This window comes from Chelonoidis abingdonii, chromosome 4, assembly GCF_003597395.2.
Source record: "Chelonoidis abingdonii isolate Lonesome George chromosome 4, CheloAbing_2.0, whole genome shotgun sequence".
NCBI classification, from domain to species: domain Eukaryota; kingdom Metazoa; phylum Chordata; order Testudines; family Testudinidae; genus Chelonoidis; species Chelonoidis abingdonii.
The window spans coordinates 59,998,055-60,020,251 of record NC_133772.1 but is presented as its reverse complement, the minus strand read 5'-3'; the positions used below and the strand labels follow the sequence as shown (position 1 = coordinate 60,020,251).

The 22,197-nt window shown below is 38.5% G+C and overlaps 1 protein-coding gene across 1 annotated transcript in view; it reads right to left on the bottom strand.

Moving 5' to 3' along the window:
- The window catches only part of DCDC1 (doublecortin domain containing 1), a 441,595-nt gene that overhangs the window by 254,362 nt on the left and 165,036 nt on the right, over nucleotides 1-22,197 (bottom strand). Inside the window, exon 9 of the mRNA XM_032768514.2 lies at nucleotides 5,416-5,508. Coding sequence (XP_032624405.2) covers nucleotides 5,416-5,508 — 93 coding nt within the window. The remainder of the gene's footprint in view (nucleotides 1-5,415; nucleotides 5,509-22,197) is intronic.

The following is a 22,197-nucleotide window of genomic DNA, read 5'->3' as shown; positions in this document are numbered from 1 at the left end:
ACATTAGGTATTATAAAGGAATTGTTATTTTTTAAAAACTAAGGATCCAATTCTGCAAAGTACCAAGCACCTCGAAGTTCTCAGCATCTCAGCTCCCACTAAAATCTGTTGGAGATAAAGGCCAGATTTTTAAAGGTATTTAGGCCCTAAAGATACAGATAGGAGTCAAGTATGCTATCACTTCTGAAAGGTGCCTAACTGCATCATCAGACACATAAATACCTTTCATAATCTGGCCTTAGATAATCAGCACCTTCCAGAGTCATGCCCCACAAGAGACGTGTTAGAAAAAAAAAGATGTTGGGAAGCAACAATATTAAGGAAAGAGATTCAAGATTTATAGTACTGAAAATAGTTTTGTTTCAAAATGAGAATGGCGTATTAAACTGGTTTGTAGGAAGAGAAATTCTGAGGATTAATCTGTGATGGTGCAACATGGTTATGTTATCTAGTTATATTATCATAGATTGATAGGGCCCAATTCTGCAAATATTAATCACACAAATAATACTATTGATTTCAATGGCACTACTCTTGTAAATAAAAATTACTTGTGAATGAGAGACAGGATCAGGCCACTATGTAACACAACAGTCCAATTCAACTGTAAATGAATAATCAGAAAATAGCTCTTTTTTTGATTGGCTCAGCACATCTACTTTGTAAGTAATATGACTGATAAGCATTAATATGTTTGCTAATGTGATACAAAAATTTTAATTATGATTAAACTTGGCTGAAACCTTTAGTGATGGAATACAATTATTTATAAAATACAGATAACATTTAAAATAAATATGCATCAATTAATATGGAATTATAATTGAGTCCCTAAGGAATATAAGGCATTCAAATTAATATCAAATAACTTTAAAGCTACTCTATTATGATCATATGTAATATTGATAATTCCACTGATCTAGGATTGATTCTTATTGACAGGACTATCTAGACTTCAAGTTTCCATAAACAGCTGCCTTAGACAAATCCTCAGTAACAGATTGTCAGAAAAACAAACAAACAAACAAACCACAAACGAAAAACTCTGAAGGAGGACAAACAGAAACTGATAAGACAGAAACTACAGAACCAAAATGGAGAGGTCTAGCACGTACATGGAGGAAAGACCAGAAGAACATAACAAGACAGCCATTGCACTGTAACTCACCAAGCAAGGATAACACCGATGCAGACAACAGAAGCAGAACTGAAAGTTATCAGAATGATATGGGAAGTAGCTAAGACTGCAGGAAGCAACCAGCAAAGGTAGATGCAGTGCTGAAGACCCTATATTCTGCATGGAATAGAGAGGCATAAGACAGAGAGAATCTAGGACTGATTTGCTTAAAAAAAAACCCAAAGAGAAAACACTTTGACCTAGATACTCTGGTCTGGGGAAGCTGTGTTTGTTGCAGGTCTGCTGGGGACAGCAGGAGAAAAAGCACCTTTAAGCCACCTCTGATCGTGCCCAGAAACTGTTCCAGAACACAAATACAGCTGAAGCAGATGGGCGCACTGGACTCACCCCCTTTCCTACACTAGGAGCTCTGGTAAAGGGTGGTATAGAGCCTCTTTAGTGGCCTATATCAGTCAGGTACTCTTCATGTGGAGAGATTATTGTTTTAGATCTCTTACATGGCAAGGATTTGTAAACCTGTTAAAACTTCCTAAATAAATGTTTAACACACACAGACACCCTCCTGCCCTCCCTCCCGCTGGAACAGAATAGAAAATCTGATCGTTTCACATTATTTTCCATCCTTAAATTATATCTAACTGATTTTCACGTGTTGTTTGAATGTAAATGTTTAGTGTCTGTAAATGAACTCTAACATATACTTATACTCTATAATCCTATAATTAAAAAGTATGTGTGATTTAGACAAATATCTATATCTATATCAACTTTGTGTTTCCTTTTATTGTCATGTGCTTCCAAGGTATCAAAGAAAACTATAGGCTTGTAAGAGAAATTTCTAGATAGCATTTTTGTGAAGGAGCAGTAAATTCTGTTTGTCTTAGGTGATTAGAATTAAGAAATTGGTTGGTCCCTCAGGATCATTTCTAATAAGGGATGAGGATAAATGTTTTGTCATTCAGTGCATGCCTTTCTGCGGGCAGAGATAGAATTAATATGTCCACAGAAATTTATTTAACTCCAGAGGGAGCTACTGGTTCAATCTCCAGAGATAGTCCTAGGACTTTTGCCTCAGTAAGGAGTTTAGGATTGGGGCCAATGCACAAATGCACACAGTATATTAAATTGATTGGTTATGGATTAAAAAAAAGCAAATGGTACAAATGGTGAGGAATCAAAAATGAGAAGACAAGAAGAGAATAACTGTATAGAAAATAAGACATCATGTATATATCACTGAAAGGAAAAATAAACATCATTTTACAATTATAAATAACTTTTTAACTTCTACAGCACCTTAAACTTTAAGATGTGTATATGTTCTTTTACTAATGCTCTAACAAAAATTATAGATTCATAATCTTCTATCTGAAAGAATAAAGGGTTTTTTTTGCAACCCAGGAATCTACATGGAAATCATACTCCATTATTGCCTAACACCAATTTTGTAATATTATTATTTCATTTATAGATTATGCTGTCAATTTCACAGTATGAATCTTTGTGAGAAAAAGACTATATTTACTAGTTCTTCATTACAACATTTCCTGCAGCATCTTATGATTAGCTCACTATGTCTTGATATTGTAAGCTACAGTTTTTCCCTGGAAACAAAGAACTTTGTTCATTTTCTTTACAGTAGCAACATAATTTGAACAAATGCAAAAAGAGGTAGCTGAACTCTATGGTGGGTGATAAAATATTTAGCTATAGTGAAAAGACTCCTTTAAATGTTGACTTGAATGGTAAAAGGAATTCTGTATTATAAAATGTATTGAGAAAAGTTTTAAGAAAATTTAACACAGGATATGACTACCCTGTAATCATAGGGTGAGACTGCAGCTTGAGTAGACATCCTCAAGCTAAAGCTGCAGCAGCACATGCTTTCGCATGTTCTAGTCACCCGAGGAATTATCCAGGTTTCCGGGAGGGCTTGTATAGTCTATGCTGAAGCCTGTATGTCATGACTTCACTGCTCTAGTACCTGAACTAGCTAAATTTAAGCTAGCTCAGATATGTATACTTAACCTACAATCATACACCATGTTTGCAGTATAGACATATTCCAAGACTGCTGGAAAACTGCAGAACTTGGTACACACAATGAGGTATAAAACTTATAATTGAATACATGAGGCTTGCCCTTTCTGCTTGCATAAGATCCCAATGAGGTTGATATGGATTCAGGTAGGTACAAGGGTCTGCCCTCATGCATACTATTACAGGATCAGGGCCATACATGACTTATAGAGATATACAAGGCAATTGTAAGACTGCATACAGTGAATTATCAGCAGTCTACTTAGTCATTTCCTGAGTCTGCGAGGAGTGGAGGAGAGCAGACACCACTGGGCTGTCACTTCTCCCACACAGGTGGGCACAGAATGGGCTGGCAGAGCCTTGGCTATACCTTTCAATATGCTGGCCTGTGCACAGGAGCTGACACAGAAAGAGAAGTAAACTGTGCCAGCAAAGGAGCTGATGCAAAGTATGGAGGAAGCAGAAACCAGATTGTGGCTTCCTAAATCCAGTCCTGCTCCGGGGGCAGAATAGCTATGTGCTACTTACTCATTTCAGACTGCAGAATTATAAACTTTAGGAAGTTTTAGTGAGTGAAACCATGGAAAGGAAACACAAACAAATCAGAGACACTTTAAACAGCATTTTCAAATAATAATTTTGGGGTGAAATCCTGGCCCCACTGAAGCTAATTGGCATTTTACTATTGACTTCCTGGGGGCCAGGATTTCATCGTTGATGTGAAGAGAAAGGTATAGAAAAGAAGATGAGATTAAAAGGGAGAGGAGAGGGATCCAGTATGGACACTTCACCACAGAAGAAGGATGATTAAAGGAAAAAAGAACACATGACAGATGTGTGGAAAATGTAATGACCTGGTAAGAATACTACTTATCAGCCATGCATATTTGTAAACTACAAATTTTCAATGCTGAATAAAGAAAAGTAATGATTAGTCAAAATGATTAGACAAAAGAGCTCTTTTGTCCTGAAGTTTTGTGTGTTCCTGCCATTGTATCTTCATGAGTCTTTCAAGGGCTATTATTTCAAATAAGTTATTACATAGGTCTTCAATCTTTGGAGATGGACAAAGTTTCCACTTTTCCAAGATAAACTATTTGCATACAGAAACAGTCCAAGGGAACCAGAATTCTGAAAGATTTCTAAGGTCTAATTTTAGCTATGTAAGTCCCAGTACTGTTTGAAAGTTTCAGATGTTAAAGGAACATCCAAATTTAAATAAAATATGTTCTGTCAAGCACATCTCTCCAAACGCATATCAGCTTAGGGCAGATCCAGACTATATGCATCAATGAACCAGGGGCTTTGCAACATTTCCTACATTTATCATCCTCTTTTATGCCTACCTTAAATGCAAATAAAGTGGTTCACTGAATTGTAAGGAGTATTTTCTGTTGAATCAATCAGCTGAGGAGTGTTCAATATGATACAGCCAAATTCCTTTGGTTTAGAGTTAAAATGATTCTCAACTCAGCTCCCATGAGGAATTCAATTTATATAGCTAACTGCCTTTGCTTTTATAAGGGAAGAAGTCACAGACATAGGCCTAACATATTTTTCAATACTCAGCTGTTTTAGCCAATATGGAGATAACAGAGTGGCAAAAGGATTAGGCCAGAAAAGGTGCTCCTGTATGAGATACTGCCAAGAACATGATTTCTGGAGACTATGTGTAATTTAGGGCCTCATTTGGTTTTAATGCATCTTCTAGCTTTATCCCAACTAATTCAAGAACTCCTTGTCCTCTCCAGTTTCCATGTTATCAATTTATTTCTGATAAGAGAGGTTGCGTTAACCTAAAAGAACTAAGTCTTTGTACAGTGGGAGGTGAAATTTAAAACAGGATCATATTCATGCTGCCATCATTCGGGATTTTGTCTTAGAAACGTGCAGAACGGTAGAGCTCAGCCCACAGAAAGGAGAATAATTCTTATTCAACATGTAGCCAAGCAGGAGTATTCCATCTGTGTCTTGATATCATAACACTGCTTGCTTTAACAGGAAAACACAGTAGTACATTTTGAGGTTAGGAAATCTGAACTCACCATGTGTACATGGGTAATCAGTATTATAAATGCCTTCTACTAAATCAATACGTAGCAGATTATTTAAAAAAAACCCTCCTCTTTTAGTTATATGTGGGGATTAAAATCAGTTTTATATTCAAATATAAATAATAGCGCTAACTGTCTTTGAAATGTTTTTCCAGGTTTATCAAAATATTTAACTGATATTACCTTTTCTTGCTCTAAATATAATTCCTCTGTTGTCATTGAAAGAATGCCTTTTTCTGTGATTTCCCCTCTCTGACCATCAATGGCAAAATCCATCTGAAAAATTTAAAATCATTTCTTGAAATATGCGTAAAATACTGTTGATTACAACCCATATTTACAATAGTGAAAACATTTTAATAAAACATTGTGATACAATCATTCATACACAAGCTCATTCACAGAATATTCATTCTATGGCAATTTGAAAATAGTTTTTATCAACGGTCTAGGGACAGTTTCAATTTAGAATATATATATATATATATATGAAAAAACTCATCCTTTAGCATGAATAACCTAACTTTGAATATATGAAATTTTTCATTTTTATCTTATAGTTATTTTGAAGTTGGGAAAGTTTTTTAAGATATCTCTAATATAGACAATAATAAAATAAGTCGTGGTACCTAATACTCACTACTATATAGCTTGCTTAAAAATCACAAATTCTAGCTCTGTGAGTGGAGTCTGCTGTTACCTCTCCACTGTGATGCTAAGAGGAAGTGGCCCCAACGCCATATTTCTCCTGATGCAATAGTCTTCTGATGAAATTTCCCTGCCCTTGCCGACTCTGGGATCACTGTATGAGGACCACAAAGCTTGGACAGAGCCACTGTCCCATCTGCAGGAGCAGATTACAAACAAATGATGCAAGTGCACCACTTTTACTTTTGACACTCTCAGGTTATCAGTTGTGAGAACTTACTGGGTAAAATCCTGTCCCACTGAAATCAATGCAAGCTTTGCTATTGATTACAGTGGAACCAGGATTTTACCCACTGTCCCACACTTTGGGTGGAACTGTGACTACACATCTTGGAATAAGCCTTACAGTCACACACCCAGAGTCCAAGTCTCTGCACAGGAAAAGAATATGATGGAAACTTGCTACTGGTAGGCCATATTGTCAGATGACTGGGTACTAGTGCATCCATTGGTGTCAAAGAGCATAGCTGATAGTAAGACTGAAAGGACTGAGGATGAATGGGTAACTATTCAGGCAACTGTACAAGTTAAGGTTGATTAATGATAATGTATAGTGAAGTTGCAGCCAAAAGCTTTACACCATAACGCCAAGCTTGCAAAACTTGCAATCCACAGTGGGCACCAGCACAATTAACTGCACACAAAATGCTATCTTTCACATGATAAAACACATTGTAGATGCCCTTGTAGCTTTCTGAATACAATAGAGTAAATGCTTGGAAACCCAAAAAGAATGTGAGTACTGTAGTAAGACAAAGCTCCATGCCATTATTAAGAAAATGTGAGACACAAACATTTGAACGTTTTCAAACTCTTGCTGTGTTGTTCATAAATATAACATTTAAATTCATTTTGCAATACTGTTCACAAATAGAAATCAAATAAGAAATATGTAGAGGAAAAGTTGAATCAAAAGAGAGCATTTTCACTTTGAAAAATTATGCAACGTTAATAGCATCTCCTTCAAGTACCAGACATAATGATAATATGCCCATTTTTTCTTTTAGGGCACAATTCTCCTGTCATTTATGCCTATCACATCTCTGCATTTGGCATAATTTAAATGAAAGACACATTACAGGTCTCACTTGTTCAGACTGCATGAAATCTTTTTCTGTTCTGTTCTGGTTCTTACATCATGCCCATCACCACAGAGTCAAAGTGCCTGCTGTTTGAAAAATGTTTTGTATATTAGGCATCATTTCAGACAGACAACAGGTGGGTGCCTTCCAATAAGATTAAAGAGAGATATAATTTGTCCAACAGAACAATTTTGTCCAAGAAAGTTAACTGCATATGTCTTTCAAAGATTAGAAACACTTCAAAATGTTGGCATGCCAGGTAAAAGTTAGGAAGACAGTTTCCCCTTCAGTACTAAACCTGGGCACCATTCACACTAAATCCATGTATCATCAAGTATTATACATATACTAAATATGGGAGTGACAAAAAACAAGAAGCTCTATAAGTTGCAGTTCAGAGAGTTCCTACGGAAGTGGAGATATAGAGCTGGATCTACATAGTTCTACCAGACTAAGTCAGTATTGATTCATTCACTTCCACGGAACTACACCAATTTACTCCAGCCAAGGTTGTGGCCCATTGTTTTCAGATCCAAAAATGAGACAAAGCTTCATATGTGTGGATATCTCAAGATTCACGGGGAAATCCTGTGGATCTTGGGGCATCCCAAATGTGCAAGGGAACCCATGCAGAGAACCAGCCCTTCCCCCTTGCCAGCAAAACTCACTCAAGAGACATGCTGTCATGGTCTCCTGATCCATAACCCAAAGTGGATTGATGACATAAAGCAAGACCCTATAGATAACAGAGTAAGCACTAATTTCTGCAGGAAATTCCTAATGAGTTTACAGACGGGTGATGGCACAAAAGTGGCTCTTCCCTTGCCCATCTCCTTCTGCTTAAGTATGTCCTTTCACAACCCATACGAGACTGATTACTAATGTTCATGTGGAGGACTTTTCACTGAACTGAGGAAGGGGAATTATATTTCTTTGAGCTTCCTGCCTCAAATAGCCTGTTTACACTAGGGACTTTTAAAACATTGTCCACTAATTTTAGTTCAGTTCCACCCGGGGTCAACAAGATTGGTAGCATTAATTTACATGGATCTCCAGCTGCTGTCATCATTTTATGCATTATACCAGGCAGATTGACACTGATCAGGATTAGGTGACATGTTGCTGATATCCCATCTGCACTAGACTCCCAGCATTGATAACCCAGGTGGAAGTGAACTGGTGTTAACCTGGATGTCTAGAATAGACAGGGGCCACACATAATTGTGTCATTGGAATAGGATTTCTTCTTTCATTCATCTGTGCCATGCAGTGAGAAATTATGTCTGTACATATACGTGTTGTGGCAAATTGATGGTACTATTTTGATGAGTCTCACACTTTCTCTTCTTTGGGGGGGCTTCAGGGCACCATTTCTTGCCCCTGCAGCGGAATGTTAACTGCCCCACTAGTGTCCTAGAGGAGGGGAGCAGAGAGGGAGGGACCTGGGCCTACCCTCTACTCCAGGTCCCAGCCCAGGGGCCCTGAGGATAGTGGTAAACCGCTTGAACTGACACTTCCTTCCCCTGGGCTACTTCCCTCTCCTGCCCTTCAGCTTGTGGGGGGTTTCCAAGCCAGGTGCCCCTTTACCTAGGGTCTTGGACTTCTCAGCTCACCACAGCACTTCTCCAAACTGTCCTCTGCCTCCCTTCAAACTGTCCTCTGCTCCAACTCCCACACTGTCTGATTGAAGCAGGGGTTTTTATCATGTGACTGGCTTCAGGTGCTCTAATTGGCTTCAGGTGTTCTAATTGGCTTCAGTTGCTCTAATCAATCTATAGCAAACTTTCTTCCCCTTATAGGGAATAACGCTCCCTTCTAACCCTCTCCTGCTGCCCTTTGGCCATGCTGTATCACAGTGTGCTAATTTTCTCCCTTCATTTTATTCTATCTGAATTTGTACACAAACAATAGCATGGTAGTTTTTTATTTTTAATAAAGGATTTAAAGAAAGGTTAGAAAGAGGGACAGAAAAGAGAAACTGAAAACAGTGAGAAAAAAGAGAAAAGAAAAGAACAAAGTCAGAATTGAGAGGGAAAGAAATAGAAAGTAGCCAAAACAAAAAGAAAAGAAGAGACAGCAAAGAAGAGTATAATAAAAGAACCAGAAAATGGAAAAGAAAAGAAATTAAACTAAGAGAAAGAATACTTAAGGTATGAAGAATTGAGAAAATGTATTTGGACAAAAAATGAAAGAGAAAGCATGAAAGAAAAGAAGTACAGGGAAAGAGAGCACAAAGATGATGGAACAAATACAAAACAAGGAAAAAAGTAAGAAGCAAATAGTAAGACAGAAAGCAAAAGTACCAAAATCAGCAAATTTGAAAGTTTTCTGAATACATTAAGCATCTGGATGAATAGGCAATCTACCCTTTCTTAAAATCATATGGGAAAAGCTTTAAAAAATACAATATAATGGACATAATTTTCTGCCACCTTATATCTTGTGTAATTATTTACTACTCTGCAGAGTATATGTAATGCTGTATTAAAATGCTATCATTCTAATCTGGTAATATTTTACATTCACTTTGCACAAGTGTAACTGAATACATAGATGCAACCCCATAGCGAATCAGGCCTAATGTGCAATTAAAGGCTAGTTGTGACTATTTTACAGATATGTTCGCTTTTAATAAATTCTTATAATATTTTCCTTGTTTCTTTGTAAAATGCATCCCAGACATAATTTCTCCACAAATTATTGAGGAGAATGGGTTCTTAATCTCCCATGGAGGGTATGCAGCTAGCAAAACATAGAGTTCAGTATAGCATAAAGCAAATTGTTCCTCCAGCATAGCAGCTGTACAAGCCAACTTTTTAGGTGCTACATACAAACATTTTAAAGAAAGAAGATATCAAATGCTTGTTTACATTTAAAATATGTTATAATGATCAAGTAGGACCTAAGAAAGCTAACTTTTTTACCAAGAAAACAAAATAAAAACCCTTGAAAGAAAATAAAAAGGTGGATTAATCAATGTTCCTTTCAATAGATGGGCATAAAGAATTAATGGAAAATGTTTGTATTTTGAGTGATAGAATATAACAGAATGTATGGCTGGACATTTTACAATTATAGTTATGAGATGACAAATGGGTCAATAATTATATATTCAAAATACAAAAGGGTTTTAACTAAATTTTCAGTTTGCTCAAATATTATAAAACACCTAATTAAACGGCATGTAGAGCATATAGCCAATTTATAGTCTCAAGATCTCACCATAAGAAAAACTTATGCCCAGTGATTTTAAAATAAAAACATTGTAACCAATTAGCACATAACAACTGTTCAAATAAACAATCTGAATTATGTTTTATATGCAGATAAATATAAATAATACAATTTAACATAAAAACTACGGCAATCAGCCTTCAGATATATATATTGACAAGATTACCCAATGGCCTATTACTATACAAAAGAGTGGGACAAATTACTTATTTATATATACAAAACATGCTTATAAAGGCCAGCTGCAGGTATTTTTTGGAAAGTGCATTTTAATAAGGTCCTATTCAGTAGGGGAACAAATGGGGGAAAAGTAGTTTGCACTACAGAGTTTAGTGCAAGAGCTCTCTCTTTTTCTAACAACGAAATCAATCATTTGTCCAGACTGTGGGGAGTCAGAGTTAGTTACTGAAAAGAGCTCCATATATAAACAAGTCAATAACTCATTGTGTGTTATTGTTGGGCTGAAGAAGTCTGCTTTCAAAAAGCTGCCCCTGCTTCTCTGAGAATGAATGTCACTGTATTCAGAGAGTGGGAGAGGGATCTTTTGTTTCTAGCTATTGCTGGCTGCCATTTATGTATGGGAAAAGAGAAGTAGCTGCTAGCTGCTGCAGAAAAACCATACCATAACTATTGCACAAGTCTACATTACAGCTGTCCTGGAAAAGACCTCATTTTTGTAAATAGACTTCTGTTAAAGACATTACAAGTTTGCTTGAACTGCTGAAATCTTTATTAATATTATGTATATGATTATTTTTACTTTATAAAGAAGAAAATGATAATAGAAATTGTGATGACAAAATATTTAATAACTTGATTTTATCTGAATATGAATAATTAAAGCAATTAACCAATTCTGTTTGATAACTATAGTTACTCAACATATGCGCTATAGGTAACTATATTTAGTCATTTAGTAGTAGTATATAAGTAAGTTTGGAACTTTATGATATTCTGTGTTTCTTGTAATAATTAAAAGATTATAAAAGAGTAGTAACTAAATCACCTCAATTCTGATTTGGGGAAAAACAAGAAGTGCAGCATTATTGTAGTTCAAGCTGCAATAGTTCATCTTGATTCCTTGATCTCCAAGAGTATAGCTTCCAAAAAGTGTCAGTGTTCTAGTCTGATAATTTACAGGACCATAGGTCCCAATCCTGCAAACAAAGAAGTGATATACATTCCACAAGTAAGCACACATATTGAATTCAGTGGGATTACTTGGATCAGTACAGTTACTCACACGTGCATGTTTGCAAGAGCATAGTGTAATGAGGTTCTTACTGACCACTAGGTCTGGGAATGTCATTTTCGCTGCATAGGGTGCCCCCTTGGTCTTCATTGCTAACTTTGCTATAGTCTTTCTTCTGATAACTTGACCCTCCAGCTAGGTCACCCTTTAGTCCACCCCTACAATGGTTATGAAGGACAAAAGTACAACTGTTCAAATGCCATGTCCAGATGGTGTTCAGCCCCAATTTGAGGCTCTATGCCACTATACCAATGGCTGGTAGGGCAACATGGGCCCACCTGCTAAGCTGGGTTACAGCCCAGGGACCCTACAACCAGCAATCCAGGTCCTGTTTCTGTTTCCCTGGGCTCCTTTCTGCCAAGTCTCTCTATTTTCTCTTGCTAGTTTCTGGATTTACCATGGAAGCTTACTCTACTCCTTGTGATTACTTCACTGCTCCTACCTTCTTGCCAGACTCTTTACTCCGGGGCAGGCTCTCCCCCTGGGACTTTGTGCTTGTCCCTGCTGACCTCCCTCATCCCAAGGACTGACTGCAAAGTCCTTACCCTGAAGGTTCTTTTTTTGAATTTGTTTTTTGGCACATCATATGAGACTATGACCACCATTTTCTTCATTCACTTTTAGCCATACTTTTTTTTTAAAAGTCCTTTCACTTAATCTAGTATCCTTAAGGAAATGGAACATTTTTTGCACTATTCCATTTTCCTGATATTCTCACTAGTCTCTTTAGGGAAAAATCTTTGATCCAAGTTGACTCAATTTTTCATAAAATACTTTCTTTCAATAGAATATTGACCATGCCATAGATCAGGATCAACAGTTTCTTTGGTTTTGCACACATTACACAACCTATCTTTATGCATTTTAATAAGTTTAATCTATCATTTAAAGCACAATGACCTGCTAACACTATAAAAATGACTACTTTATTTTTTGCATCTGACTATGGAGAATACTATTATCTTTGATTTTTGAGCATATATCATAAAATCTTCATCCTTTTGTTTCCTTAGTCCGTAGTTCTTGGCATTCCTTCACAAGCTCCTTCATGACCACACTTGTCTACTTAAGGGTATCTTAATATCCACTTCCTCATTTTTTAGAGCTTGTTTTGCTGCTTTGCCAGCTATCTCATTTCCATGTATGCTCATATGTGCCATAATCCATACTATTGTTACACCAATATCTGCTTGCATTATTTCCATAGTTAGAAATATTATTTCACTGTTTGTGTCATTTTTTCTTCCTGAAGTTCCTGATCTGACTGTCATAATGTCTGACAAGGCATCAAATAAAATTACAGCTGCAACCGGTCACACATTTCATACTCAGGCTAATACCAACATTATCCCTATTAGTTCAGCCATTAGAATAGTCACATAATTCAGTAGCCTTTTAGATTTCTGGACTGGGAACACAGAAGGCTGTTCCCACTCCAGCTGGGCTGTCATCTTTTGATCCGTCTGCATAGAGCTGACAAAGCCAGCCCCATTTTTCATAAAGTAATTCAGAAATTGTATTAGTCATAATGTGTAGTATTTTCATTCCCTTTTTTTTTTTAACACTATTCCAAATCCACAAATGGGAGAAATAACTGTCCAGCTGTAATTTGATTTCCCATGACTAAAAATTTTTAGTTCTCTCAATTTTTCATTTATATATATCTCCTTTATCCATTTTTTCCTGATAGTATGAGGAAGTCTCTGGCAATCTATCAAATTTTGTCTATTAATTTCTCAGCAATCCTCATAAATCTGTTGTATACTTCTATTTTCATTATTCCCTTTTACCTTTGCCCAAAAGATCAGATCTAATAGTTCCATCCTTAGGTTTATAGGTGCTTCTCCAGTGGCTATTTGCAGCATACATTGATGTTGTTCTCATTGCATGACATGTCAGTCGTAGAGCTTGGGCCTGGAACAGTTTCAAGTTTCTAACAGCTGTTTTTGAAGCTGAACCAAAAGCTTGCCATCTGTAGTCTAAAACTGGTCTTATCGATGGACTATATATCATCAATACCTTCTTATCTGCATCCTATTTGTATCCAGCTATACTGCTAAGTAATTTAATTCTATTTTTACATTTTTTATTTCATCTATGTGACCTTTCCAAGATAATGTATTATCAATTAATTTATTATTATAATAGGAAAATAAAATTTTGAACGATCTTAATTTTTTCACCATAAAGAAATAAGTCCCAGTCTTCCCTAATTCTCTTCCTGGTTAAAAGCATGCCCTTAGTTTTTGCAAATGAGCATTTAAATCCCCAAATATTTTCCCACTTGGAAATTCTCTGGACTGTCTCATTTGTCTTTTCCTCTGCTACTTTAAGTCTTTTATGCTTAGACCATATAGCACAGTGGTCTGCAAAAAGGGAAATACCTATTCCTGTCTGCACACTTTCCAAGAGGTAATTTATCATAATGGAAAACAAAGCAGGGCTGATAATACTCCCTTGTGGAATTCCATTTGCAAGCTTGTAGGTTTTTAATAAAGTTATTCCCACTCTGACTTATATAGTTCTGTCACTTAAAAAGTCTCTAATCCACCAACACATTCTCCCTTTTATTCCAATTTTAGCTAGTTTATATAGGAGGCCTTCCCTCCAAAGCATGTCATATGCTTTTTCAATGTCAAGGAAAACTGCTAACATAAAGTTCTTAGTCCTTATGCTTTTTTGTACCTCTGTTTCCAGTCCCTATATGGTCAACTTTTCTGAAGCTACTTTGTATCTCAGTTATAATATCATTTTTCTCCAAGTATTCCACTAGTCTAACATTTATCACATTTTCCTCACACATGATGTGAGAGCACTAGGCCTATAACCATCAGGTCTTGTATGTATCTTGCCTGGTTTCTTAATTAGCATCACCAATTCTTGTTTATATTCTATTGGCAGCAGCCCTTCCCCCTCGTCCTCTTGCACCCCCTAACCCCCATATGTCATTATGTAACCACAACAGATTCTTTAGACTGCCTTCTGACAAGTGAGGAAGCATTTAATTACTTATGTTTTCTTTACCTGGTGCTATATTTTTCCTTCTTCTATTGGCTGCAATAAGCTCCAGCATACTACAATTTTTGTTTAACACATCATGAGTATATTCTCTCTAGCCATTTAATAGTTCAAGCTTTCCTCAACAAACCTCCTTTTTCCCCACTCATAAAACTCACTGCTTTGATTCATGTTACTATTGACTTTTGGAATTCTTTTGCAAAAATGTTTGCCTTTCCTAAGTTAGAGACCTCAATTTCATTGTTTACAATATGTTCAGGTACACATTTACTTTTACTTCGAATTCCATTAATTCTTGGCATTTGCTTATATATTTCTGAAAGTTCTGAATATTTGTTCAATTGCCTACAGAAATTTCTCAAACTTCATTTTTTGTCTTTCTGATAATCCTTTGTGCCACCAGCCAAAGGATTATATGTTTTATAAAATTAATTAAGACTTTATTATTAATTGTGTGTCTTGCTTGCTTATATGCCTCATTTCGTTCATTCATTGTTATTTGCAATCCTCAGTCCACTAGGGAACTGGATTTCTAAGGCAGGGGCCATTTGATGCTTTGTTGATGGCCAGATCATGTGCTACTATAATTCCTTTTATTATGTTGTTATAGAATTCTTCCAGGTTGTCACTTGTACAGTTACTACATAAATATTCATCAAATTGAATCTTGAAAATGTCCCCAACCAGCTTTTCAAAAATTTCAGCAAGGGACTCTTCTTGTGTTTCTGACATTTCCTTGGTCTTGGTACTCAATAAGCATAGAAAATGAATCACTTCCCATTTCAGTCTTCTTTATGAATTTCCCAGTTGCATTTACTAACTCTATTATTTGTTCCAATTCCCAAATCCAAAACAGAAAAGGATCTATCCACTGAATAAAATCTAGTAGGTGCACCTGTATTCAATATAATCAGGTTATGCATATCAATAAATTGTTCTAAGCATTTACCATTTAGATCCATTTTCTTATATCACCATAGCTTATTGTGACTACTAAAGTCTCCACAAATTATGAAGATTTTTGACATTATTAACTAGTGTTCCTAATTCTAAAACAACGATTTTTATATGCACTATAAACATTATAAATCTGTATGTAAGTGTTTTTGTTCGGTACAGGAATCTCAATAGCATTATATTCAAAACTTAAGTTTCTACACATTGACATAACCAAATTCCTCTTTTATAAATATAAGTTTAAAATTAAGCTTTTTTCAATTTTAAATTGTTTAAATATTCCTCATATTGATACATCAAGAAACTGAAAAATTCAGCTATGATGAGCCTAACTCAACAGCAAGCCGAAACACCTGTCTCATGAATCATGGAAGACAGACAGAGTCCACACTGGGAGACTAGCATGGGGTATGAAGAGCAGAGGCTTGATGGATGTTTCACTAAACCAAGCCCATGTGAATTCATCAAAAAATACTCGGATTGAATAGTAATCTGTTAAATTTATAAACCACTGAAAACCTACAATACTACTCATAACATCATAATAAATTCCTTGAACCATAAAAAATGACAAAAGGGAAAAAACATTTTGTTTCTATAAAAATCATCAATAGTAGCATGAATTTATTACATTTAATTTCAGCAAAAAGACTGACCCATAAAATCCCTTCAAATAGTTTCAGAGGGGAGAAAAAGGACGCATCTGCACAATCCCACATATTTACAGCAAATGGGCATTTGCAAATATAGAACAAGATATGCAATTATTTGATTGTACAAATGCCTTCACATATTTCCAAGTTCACCTACTGAGCCCTGTTTGATAATGTGGCATTTATTATCTACACTATGGGATGGAATGTAAAAAATTACAGAATTAGGGTTAAGGTTACTAGTTAGTGTTGCGATTTCCTCTGAGACCTTTTCCAATCAGCTTATCCAGAACACCTCATCCACTTCTATGGAAAACAAAAACTGAGTTTGAATCCAAACGTGGCCAGGATGTTTCTTTACTGGTATTTCATAAAGCTACACCTGAGGTGATCAGGGAACTCCAAAGTACATAATTATATATCAGATTATATATATATATTCTAAAACAAACATATGCACACTGCATTCTACATTGTATCACACGCTTTATGATTGGCTTACTAATTTTATGAACCAATCCCTTTATAGATATCCATGACATACAAAATGTGCTAGTAAGCAAAACTGCAGCTGCAAGCTTGTCACACATTACTCTTCTTCTTATTTCCTTATCTACTAGCTACATATTATTTACAAGGCCACTTGTGAATTCACGCTTTGTCCACTGTTAACCTCTGTTTCCTTACTTCTGTTTCTTTCATTGTTTATGCAAGGCCTACAGTTAGCTGGATCTATCTGGCAAATACCCAACCAATATATATAAAATGTAACTTTCAACAAACTAAATACATACAGATACATAAACTATTAAGCTGCTTCTATATAGTGTGCATTTACCCAATAATGTGTGTAACCCTTCAAGGGTGGGGGAACTATTTTGCAAATATTGACACGAGCAAATACATTCAGAGACAACAACACTAGAATATACTAACATTTATGGTTGTGATACATTTCTTGATTACCTTATTATCTATAGTATACAGATAGATTGTTTTTTTCTCAGTTTTAACATTGTATTGGTAGAAGCCTTAATATCAAACTCCACTGTTTGTAAGTAAAACTCTGATTACAAAAACAAGAGTCTTGTATAATTAAAAGAGAAAAATACAATCAAAATAATATATATAAAAACTGGATCAGATTCTAAACTGAGCCTGAGTTCTGCTCAGAAAAAAGGTAGGAAGAAAGGTCGTTTTCCATTCCATGATCATGGTAGCAGCTGAGGGCTAGTTTCATCATAAGCTATTCTAACTTGTGTTGGCTGAAAGGCTTCTCTAGGGATTGTTGCACTGACCCAGGATTTTCTGAGTATACCACTCTCCGGCAATGCCCACTTTTGTCTCCAACCCATCCCCCATACTGGTGGACGGCAGGCTCAGGAGGCAAATGCTCTGCCATTCACCTCATATTAATGGACTAAATAACTCATTGAAGACTGGTTTTATGAGGCAGTTTATTGATATCAGCAAAAACTTATTTTTAGCATAGCTCCTTTTGCTGAGTAAAATATATAAAAAGATTCTGAGAGCAGAAGACCATTTGGTAAAAATGACCACTGAAGAACTGAAATATATATTGTAATAGCAATTAATCTCCTAAAAGTAACAGCAAGAAAAACCCAGACTTTATTTAAAAACACTGTCAGAGGCTTAGTATGCACTCATGCAGCAGTATTTAGAGAAAGTACTTAGGTTGCTCTAAGTCGCAACACTAGCATTGAGCCTTTAATGGAACCACCATCAGCGAAGAATTGGCATAGCTGAGCTCTGTTCTCCCATGGCATCTCCCTGTCGCCAACATTCCCCATATTCTGGGAGGAAGCAAGGCAATGGCAAAGTCTTGGCAGTGGTATAGGTGCACCAGCAAGCAAATTCCACTCTAACTGGTTAACTTTCTGCTGGATATTTAAGATCAGATTACAGCTCCTCTGCATTTTCTGATTGGTGCAAAGAAGCTACAACACAATCATTTTAGCCCAGAGACAATGCAGGACTACCTATTATCCTTATCAAGACACAGTGAATCAGATGACACTAAAATTGGGGGAGAAGTAAATAACCAAGAGGATAGTTCCCTGATTTTAGAGCAACCTTCATCATTTGTTAAATTGAGTGGAAGCAAATAATATGCATTTTAATATGGCTAAATGTATATATCTAGCAATTAAAAATGTAGGCCATACTTACAGGATGAGCGATTCTATCATGGGAAGCAGTGACTCTGAAAAAAATTGGGGGTCGTGGTAGATAATAGCTGAATATGAGCTCACAGTGTGATGCTGTGGACAAAAGACCTAATGCGCTCTTCATATGCATAAGCTGGGGAATCTTGAATAGGAGTAGAGTGGTTATTTTACCTCCCTATTGGGCACTGGTGCAACTGCTGCTGGAATACTGTGTCCAGTTCTGATGCCAACCATTCAAGAAGGATGCTGATAAAGTGGAGAGGGTTCAGAGAAGAGGCATGAGAATGATTAAAGGATTAGTAAACATGTTTTATAGTGATTAAACTCTTTGAGTCTAAGGGATGACTTGATTACAGTATGTAAGTATCTACCCGGGGAATAAATATTTAATTATGGGCTCTTCAATCTAGCACAGAAAGGTATAACAAAATATAATGACTGGAAGCTGAAGCTAGTCAAATCTATAGTGGAAATAAAGCATATGTTTTTAACAGCGAGGATAATTAATCACTGGAACAATTTTTCTCCATAACAATTCTCCTTCACTAACCATTTTTAAATCAGGATTGGATGTTTTCTAAAATATATGCTGTATGAATTATTTGGGTAAATTCTGTGGCCTGTGTTATACAGGAGGTCAGGTTAGATGATCACAGTGCTCCCTTCTGGATTGCAATCTATTAAAACCTCCATCTCATAGGAAGCTATTGATATTTTGTAAGTGTGTAAAACAAGTGGCCTCCTCCCAAGCACCACTTCAGGGCCCTGTCGCAATCCTGCAAGCAGAGATGGATTAAGGTCTCCTGGAGCCTTGGACTGGAGCAAGTGCGGACACCCCAATGCTGGAACCATGGACCACTCCACCCCTTCCACCTGCAGCTCTGTCCATGGCCCCACCCCATTCTGCCCCTTCCATCACCCCATTCTATCCCTGGCCCTGCCCTATTCCACCCCTTCCCCTGAGGCTTTGCCCCATTCTGCCCATGACCCTGCCCCATTCCACTCCTTCCCTCATAGCCCCACCCCCTGCTTGCTCCTTTTCACCACCCCCCACTGCCATCCTGAGACTGGAGAAGCTCTGTGCCCCTACTGTGGCCCCAGGGCCATGGCAGGGAGTGAGAGCTTCCCCAACCCCGGGGCCGCAGCCAGTGGAGATTTTTCAAGGGGCCCCAAATTGAGCGGGGTGAGTAATCCACCACTGCCTGCAAGTGGCTCCTCACATCAGTTTCCCTCTTGGGTTCCCAGTAACTCCATGCCAGCTTATCCTCTAGTCTATTAACATAGTCTATTAAACAAAACAAATGCAAATGTCCATAACAAAAGTCCCAAAAGATAGTTTATATCACTGTCAGTGCATGCAGTCCTTAAAACCTGGCTCTCTTCTCAACATAGCCCTGTGTCTTTGCCACACTTGACTCTGTTTGTCCTCAGTCCCGGTACCAGGATAGCCACCCCATGTCAGACGTAAGGCCCTCAGCTGCGCCTGCTCAATACTTCTGATGCCCTAACAAGCCAGCTAGGCAGCCTGATGGACCATCCTTCCTAATTGGCTCAGGAAGTCACCAGGCTGTTTTTTTAACCTAGCAGCAGCAGTAGCTTGCTGACTGTTCAACATCCACAGACTCTCTGCTTCCCTGCAGGGGTAACAGAAGCTCCCTAAAAGTGGGGGGGGGCACCGACGCCTGAACTGTAGCTCCTTCCCCCTGTGCTGTCCCTTCCCCATTCTTTGCATACTTCCCCTCCTTGAGCCCCCCGCCCTCACCGCCCTTTCCACCCTGAGGCCCTGCTCTCACGCTGCCCAATTCCCCAAGGTCCTGCCCCCACACTGCTCCTTCGCCTCGATGCCCTGCCCCTGCACTGCCCCTCAGGGACGCTCAGAGGGGAGGGCAAGTGGGTCAATTTGCCCCAGGCCCCACAGGGGCCCCCACGAGAATATAGTGTTCTATAGTATTGCACATTTTTTATGGAAGAGACCCTGAAACTGCTTTGCCCCAGGCCCCCTGAATCCTCTGGGTAGCCCTGCTGCCCCTTCTCCCTGAGCTTCCCCCATGCCACCTCTTCCCCCCAAGACCCCACTCCCTGCTCAGTCCTCTCTGCCCTCCTTTCCTCATTGCTCACCCTTATGTCTGGTAAAAAGTGAGGGAGCCATGACCCCCTGGCTGCCCCGTTCTGGTGTCCCTGCCTCCCTGTGCTCATCTCCCCAAGTCCTGTTCCTGTTTTGCTCTTCCACCATTCCAGCACAGGTACTGCCCTGCATTATTCCCATCTTGTTCCAGCCTTGCTCCTGCCTCAGAATCAGCCCTTTTTCTGCCTTCCTTGATGCCTGGTAATCCAATTCCAACCCTTGGCTCTGACTGCCTCAACCCTTGGCTCTGGCATTCAGACTCCGACCACTAGGCCTGACTCCCGCTCCGACTACTAAGCATGACCACCTACGACCCAGTCTGCTGAAAAACCCCAGCCCTTCCTTTTGGATGCAGTCCTGTTCTTCCACATGGAAACTCCCAGAGTCTCTCTTCTGGATGCATCCTTGCTAGGGAGCATCCCTCACTCCCCCCATACCTTTCACTGTTCCTTGGGGTCCAGCTCTCCTGTAAGGAAACATCAGCAGGTAAACTCCTCTGCTGCGCCCACTTCCTTTGGTCCTTTCTGTCCTGAGAGCCAGCAGGCATCTATTTCTGCTGCTGATCCTGCCTTCAGCCCTCTATGACCCAGGCTTTCTGTCTTGGGGACCCTCTTTGGTGAACTCCTGCCACCAGCCCTCTCCCAGGAATCACCATCTGTCTCTGGCAGCTCTCATCTCCTACCCTTTTCCAGTTTGTTCTGACTTTCCCAGTCTCTTTCTCACAGTGAGGTGGCAAAGTTAGCAGATGATACAAAATTACTCAAGATAGTTATGTTCAAAGCTCACTGTGAAGAGTTACAAAGGGATCTCACTAAACTGGGTGACTGGGCAACAAAATGGCAAATGAAATCCAATACTGATTAATGCAAAGTAATGCACATTGGAAAACATAATCCCAACCATACGCATAGGCACCAACTTTCTCCGGCGCCGGTGGCTGCCTGCACCCTCCTGATCCTTTCCCTGCCCCTGGCCCCGCCTCCATTCCAACCCCATCTTCAAAGTCCCCGCCCTAACTCTGCCCCCTCCCTTCCCCTATTGGATCCCTTCCCCAAATCCCCACCCTGGCCCCGTCTCTTCCCCCATCATGTCACATTCCCCCTCTTCCCCCATTTCTCACTGCCCTGCGAATCAGCTATTTTGTGGTGCAAGCACTGGGAGGGAGGGGGGAGAAGCAGGATGCGGCGGTGCAGTTGTGGAGGAGGCGGAGGTGAGCTGGAGTGGGGATGGGCAGGAAGGGGAGCTGCCGGTGGGTGCTGAGCACCCACCATTTTTTTCCATTGGTGCTCTAGCCCCAGATCACCCACGGAGTCAGTGCCTATGACCATATATACAAAATGACAGTGTCTAAACTAGCTATTACCATTCAAGAAAGAGATCTTGGAGTCATTGTGGATAGTTCTCTGAAAACATCTGCTCAATGTGCAGTCACAGCCAAGAAAGGAAACAGACTGGTAGGAACCATTACGAAAGGGATAGAAAATAAGACAGAAAATATCATAATATAAATCAATGGTACAAAGGACAGAGAAGGGCAACAAAAGTGGTTAGGGGTATGAAACAGCTTCCATATGAGGAGAAATTAAAAAGAATGGGACCGTTCAGCTTAGAAAAGAGATGACAAAGGAGGAATATGATAGAGATCTATAAAATGATAAATGATAAAGTGAATGCTTACCCCTTCACATAACACAAGAACCAGAGTTCACTCAATGAAATTAATAGGCAGCAGATTTAAAACACAGTA